We start from the raw sequence: 23,956 nt of genomic DNA on the forward strand, positions 1-23,956 counted from the left end.
TCAATTCCAATGAGTATAGGCCCAACCTGCTCAACCTTTCCTCATAACTCAACTCCCTCATCTCTGGAATTAACCTAGTGAATCGTCTCTGAACTGCCTCCAATGCAAGTATATCCTTCCTTAAATAAGGAGACCAAAACTGTACACAATACTCAAGGTGTGGTCTCACCAATACCTTGTACAGTTGCAGCAGGACTTCCCTGCTTTTATACTCCAACCCCCTTGCAATAAAGGCCAACATTCCATTTGCCTTTTTTATTACTTGCTGTACCTGCATGCTAACTTTTTGTGCTTCATGCACAAGGACCCCCAGGTCTCTCTGAACTGTAGCATTTTGTAATCTCTCTCCACTTAAATAATAATTTGCTTATTTTTCCTGCCAAAGTGGATAACCTCGCACTTTCCCACATTATACTCCATCTGCCAAATGTTTGCCCACTCACTTAGCCTGTCTATATCCCTTGAGATTCTTTGAGTCCTCTGCACAACTTGGGCTCGATTTTGCCAGGCCCAAGGAGGCGGGATTGGAGGCGTGTGAGTTGTTAAAATGGCAGGTGGGCCCGATCCCGCCTCCGAGCAAATTTCCCAAATGCGTGTTTTCTGACCCCCTTTCCATCCCGCCTCCATCAGGCAGGATAGGCCCTTAAGGCCCTTAACAACCACTTAATTGCCTCCAGAATCCCATTTTGAGAGGCCTTTCCGATTTTTAGACATTCCCCCATCCTACATGCCTCCTCTGGAACACGCCAGGTAATGCTGGCGGCCTCACAAGTGGATTGCTTACTCACAGCTGCAGCTCCACCATTACAAAGGAGTTTTCACCAATGATCATTTGCAGGTGGCAGAACTTTGTTGTTTCAGGTCTGGGGGAACTTTTACCAGGCATACTCAGTGTTGTGGAAGCTTTGAGCCTGACACCCATCTCCAGTGTGACCTCCTGGGAAACCCCTCTCCGCACCTTGACTAAGCGCTTCCTCAACTGAGGTATTTACCAGAAGCATGGTGACCATTTAATTCCTTTTCTCCTGGACATCAGATTCGGATGAAGACCAGCTGCGGCAGCATCAGAACCATTAGCAACAGCAGCACCAACAGCAGGATCATCAACAGGAGCGCCAAGCTGCTAGTCACCCACCTGAAGATGCACAGGCCAGAAGGCGCCAGCGCACGACAACATTGCTGCCCGGGATGCAAGGGACGCACTCATCTTGGCCAGATTTGCTTAGCCTGCACAAACACACACTTTAGTCTCGCTCCTTTTTACCAGAGCATCGACAATGGACAAGAACCTGCGGAATCCTATCACTCTGACCGCCATTCTGACAATCGCAAGGTGCCCTAAGCCCTCAATGTGAAAGTCCCATTTGCGAAATGACAGAGGCCACAACTTCAACAGTTTGCCATCAAAACACTTTATAATACAATCACAATGATGGCTGGTCCAAAAACAAAACAACACAGCACCCAAGTGACTACCCTTGTGATTCCTTGTGCTTTATCTTCCTCTTATGCGTGCTCCTACGTGGTGCTTCCCCTGTGGCTTCAGCAGATGTGGAGGCCACTTGCTCACTCTCTTGCTGCTCCTGTCTCGACGCCTTTGGCGGGTGTCCTCTGGGGTGGCGAACCTGTGCAGGCTCGCCAACAGTCTGCTGCTCCTGCGGCTGTGCAGGGGCTGAGACGCCCACCTCAGTTGGGTGAGGACTCTGGTGGGGCTCTGACCGAGGGCTTTGCTGTGGCATGGTTGTGTGGGCGCTTGGAGAGGAGCCCCCACTTCCTTGTTCTCTGCCACCAACATCCCTCTCATGGGTCAGCCCCACTTCAGAGCTAGCAAGTAGCTCGACAGCACCTTGCTGCACAGCAGGGGGGCCATGAGGACCCGTTTCTGCACTGGAAGTCCTACTCCAGAGGACTTGCATGAAGGCCTGGTTTGTTTGCTCAATAGCTGACCATCGCTCCTCAAGAGATGTCATTCTATTCTGAACAATGACCATGTTTTCAATACCCTGGCGACTAAGCTCCTCCATGGACATAGCCATCCTCTCCTCTACCGTAGCCACCCTCTCCTCTATGGTAGTCAGCCTTACCATGGAGGTAGCCATCCTTTCCACGTAGGTTGCCATCCTTTCCATGGTGATGCGTTCATGCGCCAGTGCCTCCACAAAGGCTCTGCTCATGTTCGCGATGGACTCCTCCATTCGCTCCACACTCGCAGCGACCCTGGAGACAAAACCCGCCAGAGACTCCTGCACCTGTTCCTGGAGTTCCAGCACCACTTTCCTTCTGGATGGACCCGGAGGCACAGGGTCGACATGCAGCGGAGCCGAGCTGGCAGAGTCCTGCGCCCTCCGACGAGGACTCTGCACTGCTGTCCCCGTCTCCACCATCTGCTGAAGCTCACTTGTGAGCTGTGATATACCAGGTGACAACACTACTCTATCTTGCGAATGTCCCACCAAGGTGTGAGTGTCTGCGCTGGTGCTGGGTGCGCTGAATTCTGCTGACGCTGCACCCTCAGAGGTTGCAGCTTCCTTTCAGGAGTCTAGAGGCTCAGGCGGTTCCTCCTGGATAGTGGGGATGATGGTCCTGTGGTGGAGTAAAGGAAAGAGTTAGAAATGTGAGGCCAAGGTTACATGCACATTGAATATTGCAGATGATCATAAGTCAAACTGTTAGTGCATCAGAATCATTATCAGTGACTCATGTTATGTCAATGAGAGATTCCAAACTATTCTGTCACCAGCTTGCTGTGACGCGCCTGTCTGTCTGTCCCCCACTTGGTTACCCTCCTCGATCCCAGCAATTTCCAGGGTCGCCTCCTCCCAGGGGGTGAGCTGGGTTACTGAGGGTGGCCCTCCTCCTGTCCTCGCTATTTCCCTCTTATTGTGGGCTCTCTTTTCCTGCAATGAGGGACACAAGTGGAATTTGAGTGAGAATGAAGGAGTGAGTGTAGAGAATCCATAGCATAGATGCTTAGAAGGATACAAAGGACCCTCCCTGTGTGTTGAAAGTTGTTGTTGTCATGGCATCACAGTGATAGGGAGTGTGAGGGCTGCATGGTCGAATAGTTAAGTGAATGTGACCATAGAGAGAGAGGGAATGGGTAAGGGTGCAGGGATGTAAGTGTCAAGTGGCATGTGGAGGAAGAGGTTGGCAAAGCAGAGTGCTGGTGAGGAGAGGCGATGGGGATCAGAGTGAGGGTGATGGGAAAGTCATACTCACTTTTCCTGTGCGGAGAAAGTCATGAAACCACTTCCTGCATTGCAGCCAGGTTCTGCGGCTCAGTGAAATGGAGTTGACCTCCTGGGCCACTTATAGCCACACAGCCTTTGTCTGCTGGGGTGTTTTTTTTCTCCCTGAGGAAGGGAACAGCACCTCCTTATTACAGCTGGCTCCGTACACCAGAACTTGGTGGGAGGGCTCATCAAACCGAGGAGCACACTTTTGCTTGGTCATTGACATTTTCCACAATTCAACTTCTTCATATAATTTGCAGAGCCTTTGCGGTCTCCAGAAGAATCAAGGCTGCTTGCAGGCCTTAAATCCAACAGCATTGATGACATCATCGGAGGCGACTTTCTGTATGAAAAGACTCATTGGGCCAGTGGTTCCCACACGCAGCAAATCAATTGCCCAATTAGGGGAAAATCCCACTTTTTCAACACATCACTTAGGAGTCGGGGTCCTGACACGATTTCAACCTGACACACCCCAGCCCGCCCACACTGACAAAATCCAGCCCCTTGCTTTCCCACCCATCTTTGTATCTACCGCAAACTTGGCAAACTCGGTCCCTTCATCCAAGTCATTAATGTAGATTGTAAATAGTTGAGGCCCCAGCATCGATCCCTGTGGCACCCCACTAGTTAACGTTTGCCAACCGGAAAATGACCCATTTATCCCAACTCTCTGCTTTCTGTTAGTTAGCCAATTCTCTATCCATGCTAATATATTACCCCCAACTCCGTGAGCTCTTATCTTATGCAGTAATCTTTTATGTGGCACCTCATCGAATGCCTTCTGGAAATCCAAATACACCACATCTACTGGTTCACCTTTATCTACCCTGCTCGTTACATTCTAAAAGAACTCCAGTAACATAGAAACATAGAAGATAGGAGCAGGAGTAGGCCATTCAGCCCCTTGAGCCTGCTCCGCCATTCAATGCGATCATGGCTGATCATCGAAATTCAGTACCCGGTTCTTGCTTTCTCCCCATACCCCTTGATCCCTTTAGCCTTAAGAAATATATCCAACTCCTTCTTGAATATATTTAATGTATTGGCCTCTACCGCCTTCTGTGGTAGAGAATTCCACAGGTTCACCACTCTCTGGGTGAAGAAATTCCTCCTCATTTCTGTCCTAAATGGCCTACCCCTTATCCTTAGACTGTGACCCCTGGTTCTGGACTCCCCGACCATCGGGAACATCCTTCCTGCATCTAGTCCTGTCAGAATTTTATAAGTTTCAATGAGATCCCCTCTCATTCTTCTAAACTCCAGCGAGTACAAGCCCAGTCTCTCCTCATACGTCATTCCTGCCATCCCAGGTATCAGCCTGGTGAATCTTCGCTGAACTCCTTCCATGGCAAGAACATCCTTCCTCAGATAAGGTGACCAAAACTGCACACAATACTCAAGATGTGGTCTCACCAAGGCCCTGTATAACTGCAGCAAGACATCCTTGTTCTTGTACTCAAACCCTCTCGCTACGAAGGCCAACATACCATTTGCCTTCTTAACCACCTGCTGCACCTGCATGCTTACCTTCAGCGACTGGTGCACAAGGACACCCAGGTCTCGTTGCACTTCCCCTTCTCCCAATCTATTGCCATTCAGATAATAATCTGCCTTCCTGTTTTTGCCACCAAAGTGGATAACCTCACATTTATCCACGTTATATTGCATCTGCCATGCTTTTGCCCAATCACCCAACCTGTTCAAATCATCCTGGAGTTTCTCGGCATCCTCCTCACAGCACACACGCCCACCCAGCTTTGTGTCGTCTGCAAATTTGGAGATATTACATCTAGTTCCCTTGTCTAGATCATTAATATATATTGTGAATAGCTGGGGTCCAAGGACCGATCCCTGTGGTACCCCACTAGTCACTGCCTGCCACTCGGAAAAAGACCCATTTATTCCAACTCTTTGCTTTCTGTCTGCCAACCAGTTCTCTATCCAAGTCAATACCTTGCCCCCAATCCCATGTGCCTTAACTTTACACGCTAATCTCTTATGCGGGACCTTATCGAAAGCCTTCTGAAAGTCCAAATACACCACATCCACTGGTTCTCCCTTATCTATTTTACCAGTTACATCCTCAAAAAATTCCAGTAGATTAGTCAAGCACGATTTACCTTTTGTGAATCCATGTTGACTTTGTCCGATCCTGTCACTGTTTTCCAAGTGCTCTGCTAATACATCTTTTATAATGGACTCTAGCATTTTCCCCACTACCGATGTCAGGCTTACCGGTCTGCAATTCCCCATTTTCTCTCTACCACCTTTTTTGAATAGTGGGGTAACATTAACTACCCTCCAATCCATGGGTACTGTTCCAGATTCCATTGAATGTTGGAAGATGATCAGCAATGCATCTACTATTTCTAGGGCCACTTCCTTAAGTACCCTAGGATGCAGATTATCAGGCCCTGGGGATTTATCGGCCTTCAATCCCATCAATTTCCCTAACACCGTTTCCCTACAAATACTGATTTCTTTCAGTTCCTCCCTTTCATCAGACCCTATGTTCATTAGTAAATTTGTTAAACATGATTTCCCTTTCATAAAACCATGCTGACTCTACTTGAATGCATTATGATTTTCCAAATGCCCTGCTGCTGCTTCCTTAGTGAAGGACTCCAGCATTTTCCCAATGACAGATGTTAGGCTAACTGGTCTATAGTTTCCTGCTTTCTGTCTCCCTCCTTTCTTAAATAGGGGTGTTACATTTGCGGTTTTCCAATCCACTGGGACCTCTCCAGAGTCCAGGGAATTTTGGTATATTGCAACCAATGCATCCACTATCTCTGCAGCCACTTCTTTTAAGCCCTGGGATGCAGGCCATCTGGTCCAGGGGACTTGTCGTCTTTTAGTCCCATTATTTTACCAAGTACTTTTTCCTTAGTGATAGTGATTGTCTTTAGTTCCCCCCTCCCTATGGCCCCTTGATTATCCATTATTGGGATGTTGTTAATGTCTTCTACCGTGAAGACAGATACAAAATATTTGTTCAGAGTCTCTGCCATTTCCCCGTTCCCCATTATTAATTCCCCATTCTCATCCTCTAAGGGACCAGCGTTTACTTTAGCTACTCTCTTCCTTTTTATATACCTGTAGAAGCTCTTACTATCTGTTTTAATATTTCTTACCAGTTTACTCTCATAATTCATCTTCTCTCTCTATTATTTTTTTAGTCTTCCTTTGCTGGTTTTTTAAAATTTCCCAATCCTCTGGCCTCCCACCAATCTTGGCAACATTGTATGCCTTTGTTTTCAATTTGATACCATCCTTTACTTCCTTAGTTAGCCACGGATAGTGCTCCGTTCTCTTTAAATCTTTCTTTCTCACTGGAATATATTTCTGTTGAGTTATGAAATATTTCCTTAAATGTCCGCCAGTGCATTTCAACTCTCTTACCTTTTAATTTATTTTATTTATCAAGTTAGTCAGACGTGACCTTCCCCTAACAAATCCATGCTGACTGTCCCTGATTAATCCGTGTCTTTCTAAATGAAGATTTATCCTATCTCTCAGAATTTTTCCAATAATTTTCCCACCACCGAGGTTAGGCTGACTGGCCTGTAATTACTCGGTCTATCACGTTCTCCCTTTTTAAACAACGGTACCACATTAGCAGTTGTGCTAAATGGCTGTTTTTCCAGACTGGAGGATGGTAGACAGTGGTGTTCCCCAAGGGTCAGTGCTGGGGCCACTGCTTTTTCTGATATATGACCTGGATATTGGAATACAAAGTAAAATTTGCTGATGACACCAAACTTGGGGGTGTGGCAAACAGTGAGGATGATACCAATCGACTGCAACAGGACATAGAAAGGCTAGCAGAATGGGCAGACGGAATTTAATACAGAGCAGTGTGAGGTGATGCATTTTGGCAGAAGGAACAGGGAGAGGCAATATATACTTAATGGCACAGTTTTAATGAGTGTGCAGGGACAGAGGGACCTGGGAGTTAATGTGCATAGGTTCCTGAAGGTGGCAGGACATATTGGCCCAGTAATTCGGGTCCCAACGCGTGAGTACGCACGGGGTACCCACGCGTGGACCCGATGGAAGTGCCGGTTTCTTGCATGCACAGCGCATGCGCGGGAAAATGGCACTTCCGGTCCCCTGAAAGCAGGGGTTAAGAGGTGAAACGCGTGCGACGTATGAGGCAGCGTGTGCGCGTTGAACTTCCTTTTTTTTTTACAGGTTTGCCCGTGCGTGAAGGCCTCCACTTTTTACACATTAAAAAAGCAGACGTAAGGACTTCATTTTAAAAGGTAAGTGGTCAATTTATTAAAATTAGAACATTTTTTCCACAGGTTTATTATTTTAAAATACTTTACAGTAAGGTAAGTGTATTTTTAGCTCCGATTTTTTATAAAATTATTTTTTTCAAAAATTTAAATTATTGTTTAAAATGGTTATTTAATGTTATTTGTAGTTGATTTAAATAGTGTGATTTAAAAAAAAATGTATTTTAAGGTTGTGTACTGTTTTGGGCGCCCGGAGTTTTCATGAGTTTGACAGTTCTTTCTGTCAAACTCATGAATGGATTTTTCCCTCCTCCGATTGGTTGCCCAGTGCTCACGTGATCCCAGCTGACGCATCACATTAAGTACGCCGCTGAGTCACGCAAGCACAGTGCGCCGGGAGCTGGAATGGGCCACAGACAGGAAATCCACGCAGGCCCAGGCCTCAACTGTCGGCGCGCTATGTAAGTGTAGGTCGGGGGCTTGCACCCGCGGGAAGCCCCCGACACGAATTTCTGGGCCATTGAGAGAGTGGTTAGCAAAGCATATGGGATCTTGGGCTTCATAAATAAAGGTATTGAGTACAAAAGTAGAGAAGTTATGCTGAACCTTTATAAAGCGCTGGTTAGGCCACAACTGAAGTATTGCATCCAGTTCTGGTCACCACACTTTAGGAAGGATATGACGGCCCTTGAGAGGGTGCAAAGGAGATTTACCAGAATGGTCCTGGGGATGGGCGATCTTAGCTACAAGGACAGGTTGGAGAAGCTGGATTTGTTTTCATTAGAGCAAAGGAGGTTGAGGGGTGATTTGATAGAGGTGTACAAGATTATGACGGGTTTGGATAGGCCAGACAGGGAAAGGCTGTTCCCACTAGTTGATGGTACAAGGACTAGGGGACACAGATTTAAAGTTTTGGGCAAGAGATACAGGGAGATGTGAGGAAAAACTTTTTTACGCAGGAAGTGGTGAGGACCTGGAACTCGCTGCCGATGGAAGTGTTGAAGCGGAGACACTCAATGTTTTCAAGGGGAGACGGGATAGGCAGTTGAAGGAAATAAACTTGCAGGACTACCGGGATAGAGCAAAGGAATGGGACTGACTGGATTGCTCTAGAGAGCCAGCACGGACTCGATGGGCCAAATGTCCTTCTTCTGTGCCGTTATGACTCTATGGGCTGGATTTTATCAATGGAGGCAAGTAGGAGGCGGGACTCCCACTTTTGGGGTTGTAGTCCCGCCTCCATCGAGTTGTGGCCAACCCACTTGATTTTCCCTTGATTGACCTTGTTGAGCCCGCCCAGCTGGCTCAGCAGGCCAATTAAGGGCTACCCGGCAACAGGGCTTTTGACAGATGAAATATCAGTGTTTGACAGCTCTTTGAAGCTGTCAAACACTGACAATCTGTACTCTAAGTTAATTCCTTCCTCTCAGGCTGATTTAGCGATCTCTCCAGAACAGAAAGCAGAAGGTTGCAGATTTTGACAGCTCGCGGCCATTCTGCTTTCTGTGCTGGTGAGATGAGGGACTCCCGAGACCTGAAGGAAGGAAGCCTGCATTAGTAAATAAAGGTAACTAGAACTTATTTAAACACTTTACACACACCAAACACACTTACCTCTGCACTCATCACTCACCTGAACACCGGACATCTTGAACCCTCCAAGTCCTTCAGCCTGACGGCCCGCCTCGCTAACTTGGCGTGGTTTGGAGCCGTCGGGCAGCCCACACTTCAGGGATAAAAATAGGGATTAGGCTAAAAACTGCCTGTTAACAGGCAGTTAATTGGCACTAATCCCCTTCCTGTCTCGGGGAGGCGGCTCCCAGCACAGGTCAGGTACCCACCTCCTGGGAAACGGGCATGGAGGCGGGTTGGGGGCGGGATGGGTTCGTGCCCCCCGATTTCGCGATTTTAACACCCCACACGCCTCCATTCCCGCCTCCACAGTCCTAGGAAATTCTAGCCCTATGACTCCACCAGTCCTCTGGCACCACACCTGTAGCCAGAGAGGATTGGAAAATGATAGTAAGAGCCTCTGCTATTTCCTCTCTTACTTCTCTAAACAGTCTGGGATACATTTCATCCGGGCCTGGGGATTTATCCATTTTCATAGATGCTAAACCCCTTAATACTTCCTCTTTCACTATGTTTATTTCAGCTAATATTTCACATTCCTCCTCCCTGATTGCAATGTCTGCATCGTCCGTCTCTTTTGTGAAAACAGACGCAAAGTATTCATTAACAACCATACCCATACCCATGTCTTCTGCTTCCACACACAGGTTACCTTTATGGTCCCTAATAGGCTCTACTCTTACTTTAGTTATCCTCTTGCTCTTAATGTATTTATAAAACATCTTTGGGTTTGCCTTGATTTTACTTGCCAATATTTTTTCATGCCCTCTCTTTGCTTTCCTAATTTCCTTTTTAATTTCACTCCTGCGCTTTCTATACTCCTCTTGGCTTTCTGCAGTTTTGAGTCCTCGGTATCTGTCATAAGCTTCCCTTTTTTTCCTTTATCCTACCCTATATGCCCCTTGACATCTAGGGAGCTCTAGATTTGTTAGTCCCACCCTTTTTCTTTAAGAGAACATACTTGCTCTGAAACCTCACTATCTCCTCCTTGAATACCTCCCACTGCTCTTCCACTGATTTACTTTCAAGTTTCTGTCTCCAGTCCACTTTGGCTAAATCACCTCTCAGCTTAGTAAAATTAGCTTTTCCCCAATTGAGAACTTTTATTCCTGGTCTATCCTTGTCCTTTTCCATAACTACCCTAAATCTAATTGAATTATGATCACTACCACCAATATGCTCTCCCACTGATACCCTTTCCACCTGCCCAGCTTCATTCCCTAAAACTAGGTCCAGAACCACCCCCTCTCTTGTTGGGCTTGCTACGTACTGGCTAAAAATGTCAGTTCGATTTTTACGACAATCCGACAGCCTTCATGATCACTGTAATCTGATACATAAATTCACAAGTTATCACTGATGTTCACAAACATTTGCCCAGTTATAACGGGCCATATACCCAGCCGCCACTGGTCCTCACCATATTCGGCCTGTATCTGGGCAGCGACCTCTGGCTTTGGCTCAAAATCGGTGTACAGAAACTTCTTCACACCAAATGGCTTCAAGCGCTGTGCAACGGCTAAACCTTTAAGAGAGACAAAATAAACATAAACGTTAACCCGTCCTTCCATTAAAACTCTTAAATATAAGCTGACCTCCCGTAGCATTGCACATAGGGGGAGTCGAGACAATGTGGCGTCTTCAGGTGAAGTGGGGTTAGAGAGCTGGGGAATCATTGGACCAGCGAATACAAATAGAATTCAGTCCCCATTTCAAAGTCAGGCCGTTTGCCTTTATTTTAGTACTTTGATAATGAACAAGTGAGAACCCCATTGGATGTGTGACAGATTTTAGATTAATTACACCGAGCCCACAAATAATTCTGTTTGCTGAGCATCTTGAGATTTAAATTGGCTAACCCCCGAAAACAGGAACGGGGATCACAGTATGCAATTAACCCACACCCATTCATTGCGATGCAGGCAGCATGTTAATTGGTACTGCCTGCTGTTTTAAATGATTTCTACGTGCAGCCAGTGCTGCCCGCGCTGTTCATTGGCTGCACCCATCAACAGGGGGCCCGATATTGCTATTGGCTAGTGCTACTTAAAGGCAGCCTGCACCTCTTAAAGGGCAGGTGCATTGTGGCTACAATAAGTGGGATTTTTTTCAAAAGTGAATCTGTGCTCTGATATTTTGAGCAATGGCTGAACATGCGAGACAGCGAGCACCAAGATTTTCAGACACTGCACTGGAGGTCTTGGTGGAAGAGATGGAAAAGAGAGATGTCCTTTATCCGGAGGGGGGCAAGAGACCCTCCAGACATATGCTCAGGAGGCAGTGGGAAGAAGTAGCGGCGGAGGTCAATGCCAGGAATGTTGCTCCAAGATCATGGGTGCAATACAGGAAGAAGTTGAATGATCTGACACGAGTTGTCAAGGTGTCATGCTCAAATGTCATATCCTACTAACTATACCACTAGCCTCATCCATTGCTCAATTCACTATATCCCCATCACCCACCAACCAACAATCTCTATCAATCAGTACTCAACCCTTCAATTCATAAGCTTTACCTCATCCTCACACACTTAGCACTGTTGCAAGCCTTGCACCCACAACTCACAGCTCGCTCTCACTGGCAGCTATTCAACCATGACAGCCACATCACCCAAACATATTGCAGGACACTCATTGACACACTTGCCTCTTGCAGGGGAAGGTGGCACATAACCAGAGGCAGCAGGAAAGAACTGGAGAAGGACAAGCATGCCTGCATGTTTTAATCCCCATGGAGGAGACAGTGCTGGCTATCATGGGAAGGGGCATTGCTGAGGCTGTAGCCACTGGTGGGACCAATGGTGAGGGTATTTGCATACTAATCCTCCTCCCACTTCTCCCTCATCCCACAATCTCTTCGGTCTGACAAGCTGCAGATGGTTTAAGCACACATTTTTACTGTCTCCTCTTCCCTCACCACAACTCAACCATGTCCCTTTTTCATTTCAGATACCCAAACACTAGAATCTTCCCAGTCAGAGGAGGAAGAGGAAGAAGAAGAAGACAGTAAAGATGAAGAAACACAGTCACTCAATCTACACTCGCAACCACCGGCTCAGAGACTGACACTGTGCATATTTTAGAGGCTAGGTTCGAGGAGTGATCTGCACGTCGTCAGACACTGGCCACAAGCACGCAGGAGCCGGGGGGGGGGGGCGAGGGAAAGGATAGCACAGGTACCAGCTTGCTGGAGGGCGAGGTCGCACACTAGTTCTGCTCCCACCCCTGCCACTCTGCTAGTGCCCTTGCTGTTGCCTGTCATCCAGTCATGCCATACTGCTGCAGCCCAGGCTGAGATGGTGCAGTCTGAAGCCGGGCCCTCTCGGCCCAGAGCTGCTCGAGGTCGCCCTCCAAGGCCATCTGCAGTCTTCTCAATTGCTGCAGCCATCTGGAAAGTACATTGTAGAAACACTAGGAGAGGCAAAGGCACATGAAGACAGGAACTAAGGAAATGCACAAGGGTTATTAGTTTATTTTTGTATGCATTATGTAATGATAAATTGGAGCAGAATGTGCATTTTCTGGTGGTTTTTATTTTTGTGTTGTCAGAAAGAGGACAATTTGATAGTCAGTGACAAAGGAAAAGTAAGGAGCGTGGGACTGTTGGTGAATGGGGAGATGTGGTTGAGGTTACTGATATTGCTCATGAATTATTTGATCACGTGGGGCCCGGGCAGAAAGGGGTGGTCTACGTTTTAACCTCCCTTCCTCTTCGTGTTCCTCCACTTCCTGTTGCTGCTCCTCCTCTCGTCTGATAGACGGTAGCAAGGGCTTTTTCCCCTCAATGGGTAGGTTGTGCAGCATACCACCACAAATCTTGATACCCACTCAGCTGAGTACTGCAGGTATCTCAGTACCTGCAGTACTCAGCTCTTCCAGAGCGGTCTAGGCAGCGGAAGCATTGCTTGAGGATACTGATGGTGTGCTCCATAATGCTCCTTGTGGCAGCATGGCTCTCATTGTAGGCTTGCTGTGCACGTGTGCGTGGGTTTCAGACCCTTGTCGCCCAGTAGCCAGCCTTTGACTTGCCGTGGTGGTTCAAATACAGGTAGCACAGAGGGCTGCCGCAGAATGAAGGAATCGTGATTACGGTCAGGATAACCTGCACGATGCGCTGCCTATGGTCACACACCAGCTGCACATTGAGGAAGTGGAATCCCTTTTTGTTCATGAAAATGGCCAAGTTCACATGAGCGCACACAAGGCAATCTACATGCAGTCAATGGCACCCTGCACCATGGGGAAGCCTGCAATCCGTTGTGCTCTCTCTGCCTACTTGTCTTTGGCAAGAGGGAATGAGATTAAACTATGACCTCCCTTATGCAGCAGTGTACTGCAAACTGAGAGATGCTGCTTATATCTCCAGCCTGAAAGGAGCCAGATGCATAGAAGTTAAGAGCCACGGTCACCTTGACAGCCACAGGCAATGATGTCTTTGCCCTGCTTTGAGGTGCAGTTGTGGCTGCAGCAATTGGCAGATTTCAGTCACAACCTCGTCAGTGTAGCGAAGACATCACAAGCATTGGTCCTCGCTGAAGTTGAGGCAAGAGAATTGCCCCCTAAAGACCCTCTGCGGATATGGCCTCCCACTGAGAACCCTTCTCCCTGTCCTCCTCCTCCCTCTTCCAGCAGCTTGTCCTGCTCTGCATAGCCTCTCTTCATTCTCCCAGTCATGCTGAATTCCCAGAGGAATATCTACCAGGCCACCCATGTCTGGAAGCAACAGGTTTCAGTACAAGCTTTTAAATGAACAGACAAGTACTTCCGCACCAGCCAGACCACACCCTGTAGACTAGCCAAGTATAGGAAAGCTCCAAAAACATGAACAATTGCACCAGCAGCCAGAAGAAATAATCCAGCAACTAAATTGTAAATAGTTTCTAATCCCCTTAAATAGCGCTTGTGGGGGTCCTTCATTCTGTTCAACGTCATGTTCAGCTGTGCGAGGTTAGGACAGGCTGGAGCGTGGTGTTCAAAAATGGCAGTGTTGGCGTCAAATCAGCGTTTCACACTGATTGACATCACAATCTGCCTGCTCTGCATGCTGCCGGAAGTCATTGGGTGTGTGCACGCAAACCCCTTTACCAAATGCCCCCTGCGCACTTCCCGTCGGAAGTGTGTGCGCACATTTCGGACTCCACTTGAGTGTTAGGTAGCCGCCTCGCAATAACAAATGGGTGCTAGACAGCACAATCTAGGCCCCCTCCTCTATTAAAATCAAGCAGTAAAAGCATCCAGATCTGAAAATCTGTCAGCATCATATTGGCACAAAATACAGCAGAGTCCAGTCTCAGCACAGTTCCGCAGAGCTGCTTGAAATGGGGTACAAACCAAGACTGTATGCAGATCTGACAATCAACTGTGTTACATTCATCGGATTATGGAGACATCTTAGTGAAGTGTAGACAAGATGGGATTTGAGTTTGAGGAGTGCAGCCCACACATTGCACCTGAAACTCTGGTTCTTAAGTGACATCAGCTGCAGTAAGGCACCTTCCTGGAGTTTTTATATTTTTAAATGAAACCTTTCAGTGAGCCCATGTACAGCGAGGTAAAAATGCACTTACTTTGTAAACAAAGATTTGTTTTTTAAATGCTCCCTTTTTTCCACCTCCAAGGTTCTGTGAAATCACCAACAATATCTTGTCAATTTAATTATATATATTTTTTTAAATTGCAAATGTGGTATGCCATATTGAATTTCCAGTTGGACTTGGTTATTCCGTCCCAATTAAATGTTTTGTTTTGAGTTTGAGACTCGCTCTTCTAAAGGTTATTTGTATCTTCTCCCTGTGCCAGCCACCATCCCTTGCCCAGAGAATGGCAAGACCTGTGCCCATCCTTCCAACAATCAACCAATGGAAGCATGAAAGAAGCTCAAGGTGACTCTCCCCCTCAGCAAGGATCTCAGTGTGGATGGAATAAGATGGGCCGAATGGCCTTTCTGGTCCATAATTATCTTGTGACTTTGCCCAATGACTCACCTATTCGTCCCAGTCCCAAGATCCCCACAGTGCTGTCGGACAGTCCATAGCCACAAAGCCACAGGGGTTTCCATGTGCCCCAGCCACCACTGGAAATAGAAAGGTTTCAGATTACAGGAACATCAGAGCTTGGACCAAAATCAACTTGAACCCAGTTTTAGAATCAAACATTTTGAAACAAAGATTAAAGAACCATACTAACATATAAACCTGCTGAGTATAAACATACACAGGCCTAGAAATTGGTTATGGCCCATTTTTGATCGCAGGCAGTGCACGTCTCAACCGGTAGGCCCAAGGCCAGCCAGAGATTGGGCCTCAATTACATTATTTGGACGAGCTGCTGAATATCAGGCGCTTGCCTCATTGGCAGTGGCCCCAAGGTAATTCCCCGTATGGGGTGGGGAGGGTGGAGCAGCAACACGAGGGCCCGATCACGAGTACTGTGGAGCTGTAGGGAGCACTCCTGCTCCTCCTGGCTCCATAGCAACTTTTTTTATAAACCCAGGTGGAACAGTCCCAACTCCTGCTCCGTGATATCTAATTTAGCAGAGGGGAGCAGAGTCTAATTTAAAACAGGCATTAGGTAAAATAAGGCTGAATTTCTACCGCACATTGTTTCTATACAGTTCAGTGCGCCAGTGTTTCCAATATAAAAGGTCCATATATAGACCTTGATACTTCCCAGTCAGAAGCCCATCCATTAATGCAGGATTACCCTTCAAGTGGATGGCAACTAAAGGAGAAGCACTAACTGTCAGCCGCCCGATCCTGCCGGCGGGAGGCCTGAACCATTGAGGGGCTGGGCTTCATTACCAACCCACTGCCGAGCTGTGGCCACCAAATGGGCGCCACGCTGCAGCTCGTCGGCTCTGGGATGGCACAATATCAGGTAATACGTGGATGGACCCGGCCAGGTCCAGTCGGCACAGGCGGGGGGTGCGATCTGCAGTGGGCCCCAGGTCGGTAGCGGCCCACATTACTTTCGTGAAGACCGGAGAATCACTCCTGCTCCTCCTGACCCCACAAGAATACTTTAAGTACTACCTTCTTGGGGCCTTTTCTGCTATACTGCCAGGTAAAACTGGGTGGGGCTTCCATGCCGCATGCTCCACCCAGCTGTCTGTCAAAATAGCAACTGGGGTCATATGTATGATTTTGGACCTTGATTTACATATTAAAAAGGGGCCTACTGCCTAAAACAGGTGGACGCTTTGGCTGCCTAGCGGAAGGTACTTTTGTGTATGGCAGAGGCTGGAGCCCCGCCGTAAATGGGGTGGTAAGCCATAAACTGGTTAAGATCCACCCCAGGGCCTCGCTCACTGCTCAATGTCCACCAGAACAGCTCTGTTGAGTTTAAAAAGGACACCTGTGGCACAAGATGTTTTGCCTCTCTGTGACATGGAGGGAGGAGATGGGTTTGCAGAGGAAGGAAACTGCAAATGATCTTTATATAACTCGGTTTGCTTCTTACTCGGTTTTCTTTTTATTTCAACTGTTTGTTTTCCCTCTTTTTGCTAGCCCAGGTTGACGGCAGTACAGCTCTGCTTCTCCTGAAGTGAAGCAGGTTATAGAATCAATCACTGGGAACTGGGTGGGTAAATATGATTGGAATATTTGCTCGTGGGGAGGGTAAACAATGACATGGACTGGTTGGGCTGAATGGCCTGTTGTAACTTCTATGTATTTCTGGAGTCAAGCCCTAATCTTAGTTACACAGATTAAGTCACCATTCAATTTGTAAAGATTTTCAATATCACACCATTTTCCTCTGATGCAAACTTGAATTTTTTGACGCATCATACATATTAACTGCAGAGTAATTGCAGGAAGCTACGAGAGAAAAAAACATCCTCCCGAGTACTTAGCCAGACTTAAGACGTCAAGTGGCAACTACTGTAACTGTGTTTGCAAATGTCATTCTGTTTTGCTTGCTGCAGCAGAGTCCCAGTAAATAATTTTGGTAACTTCATGTTTGATAGAACACCTTCCTAAAGTCATTAGCCCCAACCGGAATCACACCGAATTCCTCAGTGTTCCGGGACAAGAAATAAAAACTCTTTTTAGCCACACTGTCCTAGATACTGAGGTTATAAAGATGCAATATTCTCTCAAAGAGCTATGCAGTTCCAAAGGCAATTGTATCATCAGGTTGCCCTGTAGAGTCCAGTCTTGTAGGAGACTGGTGCATGAAATGAGAGTAACCAAAAAGGAGTGAAAACTATATGTAGAACAAGTAGAAGGGGAGGGCCAAAGAAAGAGGAGATACTAAACGAGGCACATCTTTAAACATACCTCAAAACCATTGACCTCAGAGAAGTCCCAGAGAAGGTATCTGGCTGCTTGCTTGGCTCTGGGCTGGAAGCTCAGACATAAGAACATAAGAAATAGGAGCAGGCGGAGGCCATTCGGCCTTTCGAGCCTGCTCTGCCGTTCAATAAGATCATGGCTGATCTTCTACCTCCACTTCCCTGCACTATCCCCATATACCTCGATTCCCTTAATATACAAAAATCTATCGATCTCTGCCTTGAATATACTCAAGGACCGAGCATCCACAGCCCTCTGGGGTAGAGAATTCCAAAGATTCACCACCCTCTGAGTGAAGAAATTTCTCCTCATCTCAGTCCTCAATGGTTGACCCCTTGTTCTGAGATTGTGACCCCTGGCTCTAGACTCCCCAGCCAGGGGAAACATCCTCCCTGCATCTACCCTGTCAAGCCCTGTAAGAATTTTGTATGTTTCAATGAGATCCCCTCTCATTCTTCTAAACTCCAGAAAATATAGGTCTAGTCTACTCAATCTCTCCTCAAAGGACAATCCCCCCATCCCAGGAATCAGCCTGGTGAACCTTCGTTGCACTCCCTCTATGGCAAGTATATCCTTCCTTAGGTAAGGAGACCAAAACTGTACACAATACTCCAGGTGTGGTCTCACCAGGGCTCTATATAATTGCAGTAAGACGTCTTTACTCTTATACTCAAATCCTCTTGTCATAAAGGCCAACATACCATTTGCTTTCCTAATTGCTTGCTGTACCTGCATGTTAACTTTCAGTGATTCGTGTACAAGGACATCCAGGTCCCTCTGAACACCAACATTTCCCAATCTCTCACCATTTAAAAAAATACTCTGCTTTTCTATTTTTCTACCAAAGTGGATAACTTCACATTTCTCCACATTATATTCCATTTGCCATGTTCTATATCCCCTTGCAGCCTCTTTGCATCCTCCTCACAACTTACATTCCCACCTAGCTTTGTATCATCAGGATATACGGCACAGAAAGAGGCCATTCGGCCCAGCCAGTCCACACCGGCGTTTATGCCCCACACGAGCCTCCTCCCGTCTTTCCTCATCTAAATCTATCAGCATAACTCTCTATTCCCTTTTCCCTCATATGCTTGTCTAGCCTCCCCTTAAATGCATCTATACTATTCGCTTCACCACTCTTTGGGTAAAGAAGTTTCTTCTGAATTCCCTATTGGATTTCTTGGTGACTATCTTATATTGATGACCTCTAGTTATGCTCTTCCCCACAAGTGGAAACATTCTCTCTGTATCCACTCTATCAAAATCTTTCATAATTTTATGGTCCTCTATTAGGTCACCCCTCAGCCTTCTTTTTTCAAGAGAAAAAAAAAAGAGCCTGTTCATCCTTTCCCGATATGTATACCCTCACATTTCTGGTATCATCCTTGTAAATCTTCTCTGCCCGTCTCCAGTGCCTCTATATCCTTTTTATAATAAGGTGACCAGAACTATACGCAGTACTCCAAGTGCGGTCTAACCAAGGTTTGATACAGGTTTAGCATAACTTCCCTACTTTTCAATTCTATACTTCTAGAAATAAACCCTAGTGCTTGGTTTGCTTTTTTTATGGCCTTGCTAACCTGTGTCACAACTTTTAGTGATTTGTGTATTTGTACTCCAAGATTCCTTTGTTCCTCTACCCCACCTAGACTCGCACCCTCCAAGTAATAAGTGACCTCCCTATTCTTCCTACCAAAATGTAATACCTTACATTTGTCTGTGTTGAACTTAATTGGCCAATTATATGCCCATTCTGCAAGTTTATTAATGTCCTCCTGTAATTTGTTGCAGTCCTCCTCAGTATTGACTATTCCCTCCCCCCCCCGCCGAACTTGGTGTCATCCGCAAATTTAGAATTTGTGTTTTTGATTCCAAAGTCTAAATCGTTAATGTAAACTGTGAACAGCAGTGCTCCCAGCACTGATCCTTGTGGTACAGCATTACCCACCTTCTGCCACTGTGAATAGCTACCCTTTACTCCTACTCTCTGCTTTCTGTCCTGAAGCCAGCTAGCAATCCATTCTGCTACTTGTTCCCTGACTCCACATTCTCTGACCTTGTTCATCAGTATCTTATCGAAGGCCTTTTGAAAATCCAGATCAATTACATCTACTGTATTACCATTGTCTACTGTTACCTGTTACCTCTTCAAAAAATTCAATAAGGCTGGTCAAGCAAGACATTCCCTTTTGAAATCCATGCTGACTATTCATTATTATATTTTTGGTTTCTAGATGTTCTTCTATTTTCTTCTTTAGTAGGGATTCCATTATTTTTCCTACCACCGATGTTAAGCTGACTGGTGTATAATTCCCTCGACAAGTTCTATCCACCTTCTTAAATATCTTACATTTGGTCCCCTCATCCAAATCATTGATAAAGATTGTAAATAACGGTACCCCACTAGTTACAGCTTGCCAACCCGAAAATGATCAGTTTATTCCTACTCTTTGTTTTCTGTCTGTTAACCAATCCTCAATCCAGACAGGCTTTCATAACAGGGTTATGCCAGTGAACAGAGGTTGGTCTTGTAACTGAATATACTCCAATCTTTCTCTGTAATCCAAGAGGAGGTGTCACAAACCTACTTCAACTGACAGGGAATTGAGAAGTAATGCTCAGAATAGAATTTTAACACATCTACAATCGTCTGTTTGAAGTTGGCCAAAGGGGAGATCACATTCCACACAAAACTGAACAAAATCAATTAGGAGAAAAAGGAATGATGGCAAGTCTATGTATTGTATATTTTATTTCCATTCTTGGGATATGGGCATTGTTGGCAATGCAGGATTTTATTGCCCATCCCTAGTTGCCCAAGAAGGTGGTGGTGGACCTTCTTAAACAGCTGCAGTCCGTGTGGTGAAGGTGCTCGCACAATACTGTTAGGTAGGGAGTTCCTTCATTGTCACTGGGTCAAAATCCTGGAAAGAATTAGATTTTGCTTTCACAAGGCTTGAAGTGTATACGTTATTCAGAGGGGAACACTCAGACTGAAGAGGCTGAAATAAATGCAAATCTGTTTCATAAAAGGCAACGCTTTAATACACTCGAGCCTTCATGTATTGCAAAAATAGAAAAATTTAATGCTGGAGATAAATCAATGCTTTTCCCTCTAAAAACTATAATACACTGAAGGACTGAACAAAGTAAATCTCTTTTCTGAAGTGGGTACATGTTATCTTAGGTACAGCGGATTTGGTAACTGTACACGACTGAATCCAATCACCTTGCTTTAAATATTAAGTGATAAATTTCAAGAAATGCCAATTCCCCCAAAAAAGACAATAAAACAAAAGCGAGCTTACTTTTTGGCTTCGGCTACTGCTTCCATCAGTCGACGAGCCGTTGCCAGGAGCAAGGCCACGGTGAGCTCGGCAGTGGCATTAGTCAGGACATCAGGGGTGTAGCCTACTCGGATTCCCCTTCAAACACAGGAAATACAGTATGGAGATTAGTATTCCATGTTGCAACATGCTCAGTGGTCAGGTCACTGTATACATTTAAAACTTGTCTTGTTTATATTTTATGTATAAACTTAAAGCTAAGGAAGGGTTTGTCTCATGCTTGGAAACGCAAGGTGGCCACCAGACACCAACCAATCAGCTCTGCAGGAACTGTCCTTTGTCCTTTATCCTCAGACTGCTTTCAAATCAAGCAGACCCTGTTCCCGAGCTGTGAGCAACACCTATTCTGAGCCAAGTCTTCAAACTAATGTTACCAGAGAGACAGATGAATAAATAAGACACTGAAAGACCGATTCACAGTTTTTCATCTGAATTGAATTCACAGTGACCTCTGGACAAATCAGAGAAAAAGGATATATAAACAGGGGTGGTTGGGAAGCTGATAGAGTGAGCGAGAGAAAAAAAAAAGGGACGTGATGGAGAGTCTCTGGGATCTGTCATAAATGAGGGACAGGCTTGTGATGCAAAAGACCACATACTGCTAAGGGGCAGAGTGCATCATCTCAGGTTTGGACATTTAGTAGTCATTATATGCCATTCTATATGTACTTTAGTTCGTTCAAATTAACTTGAATGTGCGGTGTTGGTATTAGTGTCGTCTGGAACAACTAGGAGTGAAGCAAGCGTGCAATTGGCACTGGCAAACTAAGAACTGAGGAGTCCCAAGGGTACGGGCTTTCTGCAGAAACAGAAATCTGAGAAGATCCAGCTTCAGAATTGAAGGGGATGCAAAGAGTACAGCGATACTGTGAGGACACCTCATTAAAAGAACCCCAACCCCTTTACATGTTAGCAATCGGGTTTACTTATCCGTGTAAAAATCCTGTTTATATTTTGCTACTCGGAGGGAATTTTCCCCTTAATATTCAATTAAAATCACTTCTTAAAATTTCAAGAACAAAAAACAAATGTAATGAAAGTTCTGGTTACTTTTTTGTTTAATTCCTATCAAATTTTATTGGTTTTGTCTGAACATGGAGAAGTGACAGATCCTGACAGCAAGAATGAATGAAATTACAAGACGACTGAACATCCCGTGTTTGATGAAGATCACTGAACATCCAATGTTTGATGACTGCAGCTCATGTTAATTTGGCTCCCATACACTGCCAGGTTCTGTAACTCCAGACCCCATGTATCAGAGCTCCCCACTGAAGCAAGGATATTCAGTAAAAGACAAAGGAGAGCGAGGAAAAGAAAAAAAAAATCACAATACTTTGTAACACCTTAAATGGGCTTATGATGGAGAGTCCTTCTTCAAGATTACATTATTGAACAACAGTGCAGGAGATGACAAATGTACCAAACGTCACTCTGCTGGTGAATCTGAACCATGTAAACTTAGGCCTAGAAATTCAGCATCGCCCCGTTTGGGGCGCCAGCCTCGCCAGGGCGCTACGCCCCGGAAGCATTCGCGGCCGCCCGCTGGAAATTCAGTGGTAGCGCGGCGCTACTGGAGGCACCCTGCATCCCTCTTGGGGCGCTGCGACTGAAGATCGTGGTGCAACGTGCCACAGCGCCACACGCTGCGGCACGTCATGCTGCAGTACTGCAGGCCTTCCTCCCCTACTTAAAGGGGAGGGGCCTTGTTCAGTGCGATCTGGGGGGAGTGCAGGTAAAAGAGCCCAGCACCAAGGAGAAGTGCTGGGCTCTTGGAACGCAGCCGGCACTCCGCGGGGGGGGGGGGTTCAGGAGGCCAGGGACGGCAGCGCAGAGAGGTGCTGGCAGGCGGCCAGCAACAAAAATGGCCACCCCGCACCTCCTTTAATTTGCGCCTCCACCGCCGCAGGTAGGGCCCCCTGAACTGGTCGCACATAGCATCTGGCGGTAAATCAGGGGCCACTTCCAAATATCGCGGCCAGGGCATCAGCGGGGCGCTGCGCACACTGATGACGTCATCGGTTGCGGCGCAGTGCTAACAGTTAGCGCCACCACTAGCGTCCCGCTGAATTTAGCGGGAGGTGTGGCCAGTGGCTTGCGACCCACTTAGCGCCCTCTTAAGGCGCTAACGGGTGACGCAGCCAACTGAATTTCTCCCCCTTAGCGTTTTATTAGTCTGTGTGGAGTTTGCACATTCTCCCCGTGTTTGCGTGGGTTTCCTCCGGGTGCTCCGGTTTCCTCCCACAGTCCAAAGATGTGCGGGTTAGGTTGATTGGCCATGATAAAAATTGGCCCTTAGTGTTAGGGGGGGGATTAAATACGTGGGGTTACGGGGTTACGGGGATAGGGCTTGGGTGGGATGGCTGTCGCTGTAGGGACCGGGTGCTAGGGTTTGGATGATCAGCCATGATCTCGTTGAATGGCGGAGCAGGCTCGAAGGGCCGAATGGCTTACTCCTGCTCCTATCTTCTATGTTTCTATATGTTTCTATGTTAGCTGGGGGGGCCCGGCGTTGCCTAGGCTTTTTTGTGGAACGGCAGTTTACAGGGCCGCGCGGTTGACGGCCGGCCGCTGCCACTCCCCCGCTCTGTGTCTCGGGCCAAGTGGTTGTCAGGGCCGGCCCAGCCCGAGTGAGCCCAACTCACCTCCTGCTCCGGTGGGCTGGGAGCGGGATACTGTGCTGGAGCCGCAATGTGGGGGTTTGTTATGCTGGTTCTGTCGCTGTCGGTATAAAAAAAATGGCGGCGACGTTTCGGGAGGCTGCAGGATTAGGCCCGCCCACACACGGAATGAAACGCCCCCTGTAATGCACCGATTTGTCAACCATCAGGTCACTGAACTGTAGGATTGGTCAACCATCACGTCACTCAACGATAATGAGCGGTAGGATTGGTCAACCGCTAATGAGCGGATCTTTGAACATTTTTTGTATACTGTCTGAACAATTTTTGTCTGACCAAAAAGTAAATACGCCTATGACACTCCCCTGATCATAACCTTTCTTTTGATATAACATATGTGTAGGTACGCTCTATAACTTTTGAGTGTATAGCGGACAGACAGACAGACAAACCAACTGCTTTATATATATAAGAATTGATTACATTCATCAACAGGCAGGAGGCTTGTGCTGGGGGACGGGGTGCATCTCTTCCCATTTCAGGCACCCAGTGTCAGCATCACACATTCCCAGGGCAGGTACAG

The 23,956-nt window shown here is 46.6% G+C and overlaps 1 protein-coding gene across 1 annotated transcript in view; it reads right to left on the reverse strand.

The window, feature by feature from the left end:
* LOC147124189 (glyoxylate reductase/hydroxypyruvate reductase-like) overlaps window positions 1-23,956 on the reverse strand; it is a 99,227-nt gene that overhangs the window by 16,088 nt on the left and 59,183 nt on the right. The window contains exons 4-6 of the mRNA XM_085983656.1: window positions 20,714-20,830; window positions 15,093-15,181; window positions 10,530-10,634 (exon numbers count right to left, since the gene is read on the reverse strand). Of these exons, the coding sequence (XP_085839782.1) occupies window positions 10,530-10,634; window positions 15,093-15,181; window positions 20,714-20,830 (311 nt within the window). The remainder of the gene's footprint in view (window positions 1-10,529; window positions 10,635-15,092; window positions 15,182-20,713; window positions 20,831-23,956) is intronic.

The sequence above is a fragment of the Somniosus microcephalus genome, chromosome 1, assembly GCF_052327205.1.
Source record: "Somniosus microcephalus isolate GS21.2 chromosome 1, FLI_Smic_1.0, whole genome shotgun sequence".
In the NCBI taxonomy this organism is placed as follows: domain Eukaryota; kingdom Metazoa; phylum Chordata; class Chondrichthyes; order Squaliformes; family Somniosidae; genus Somniosus; species Somniosus microcephalus.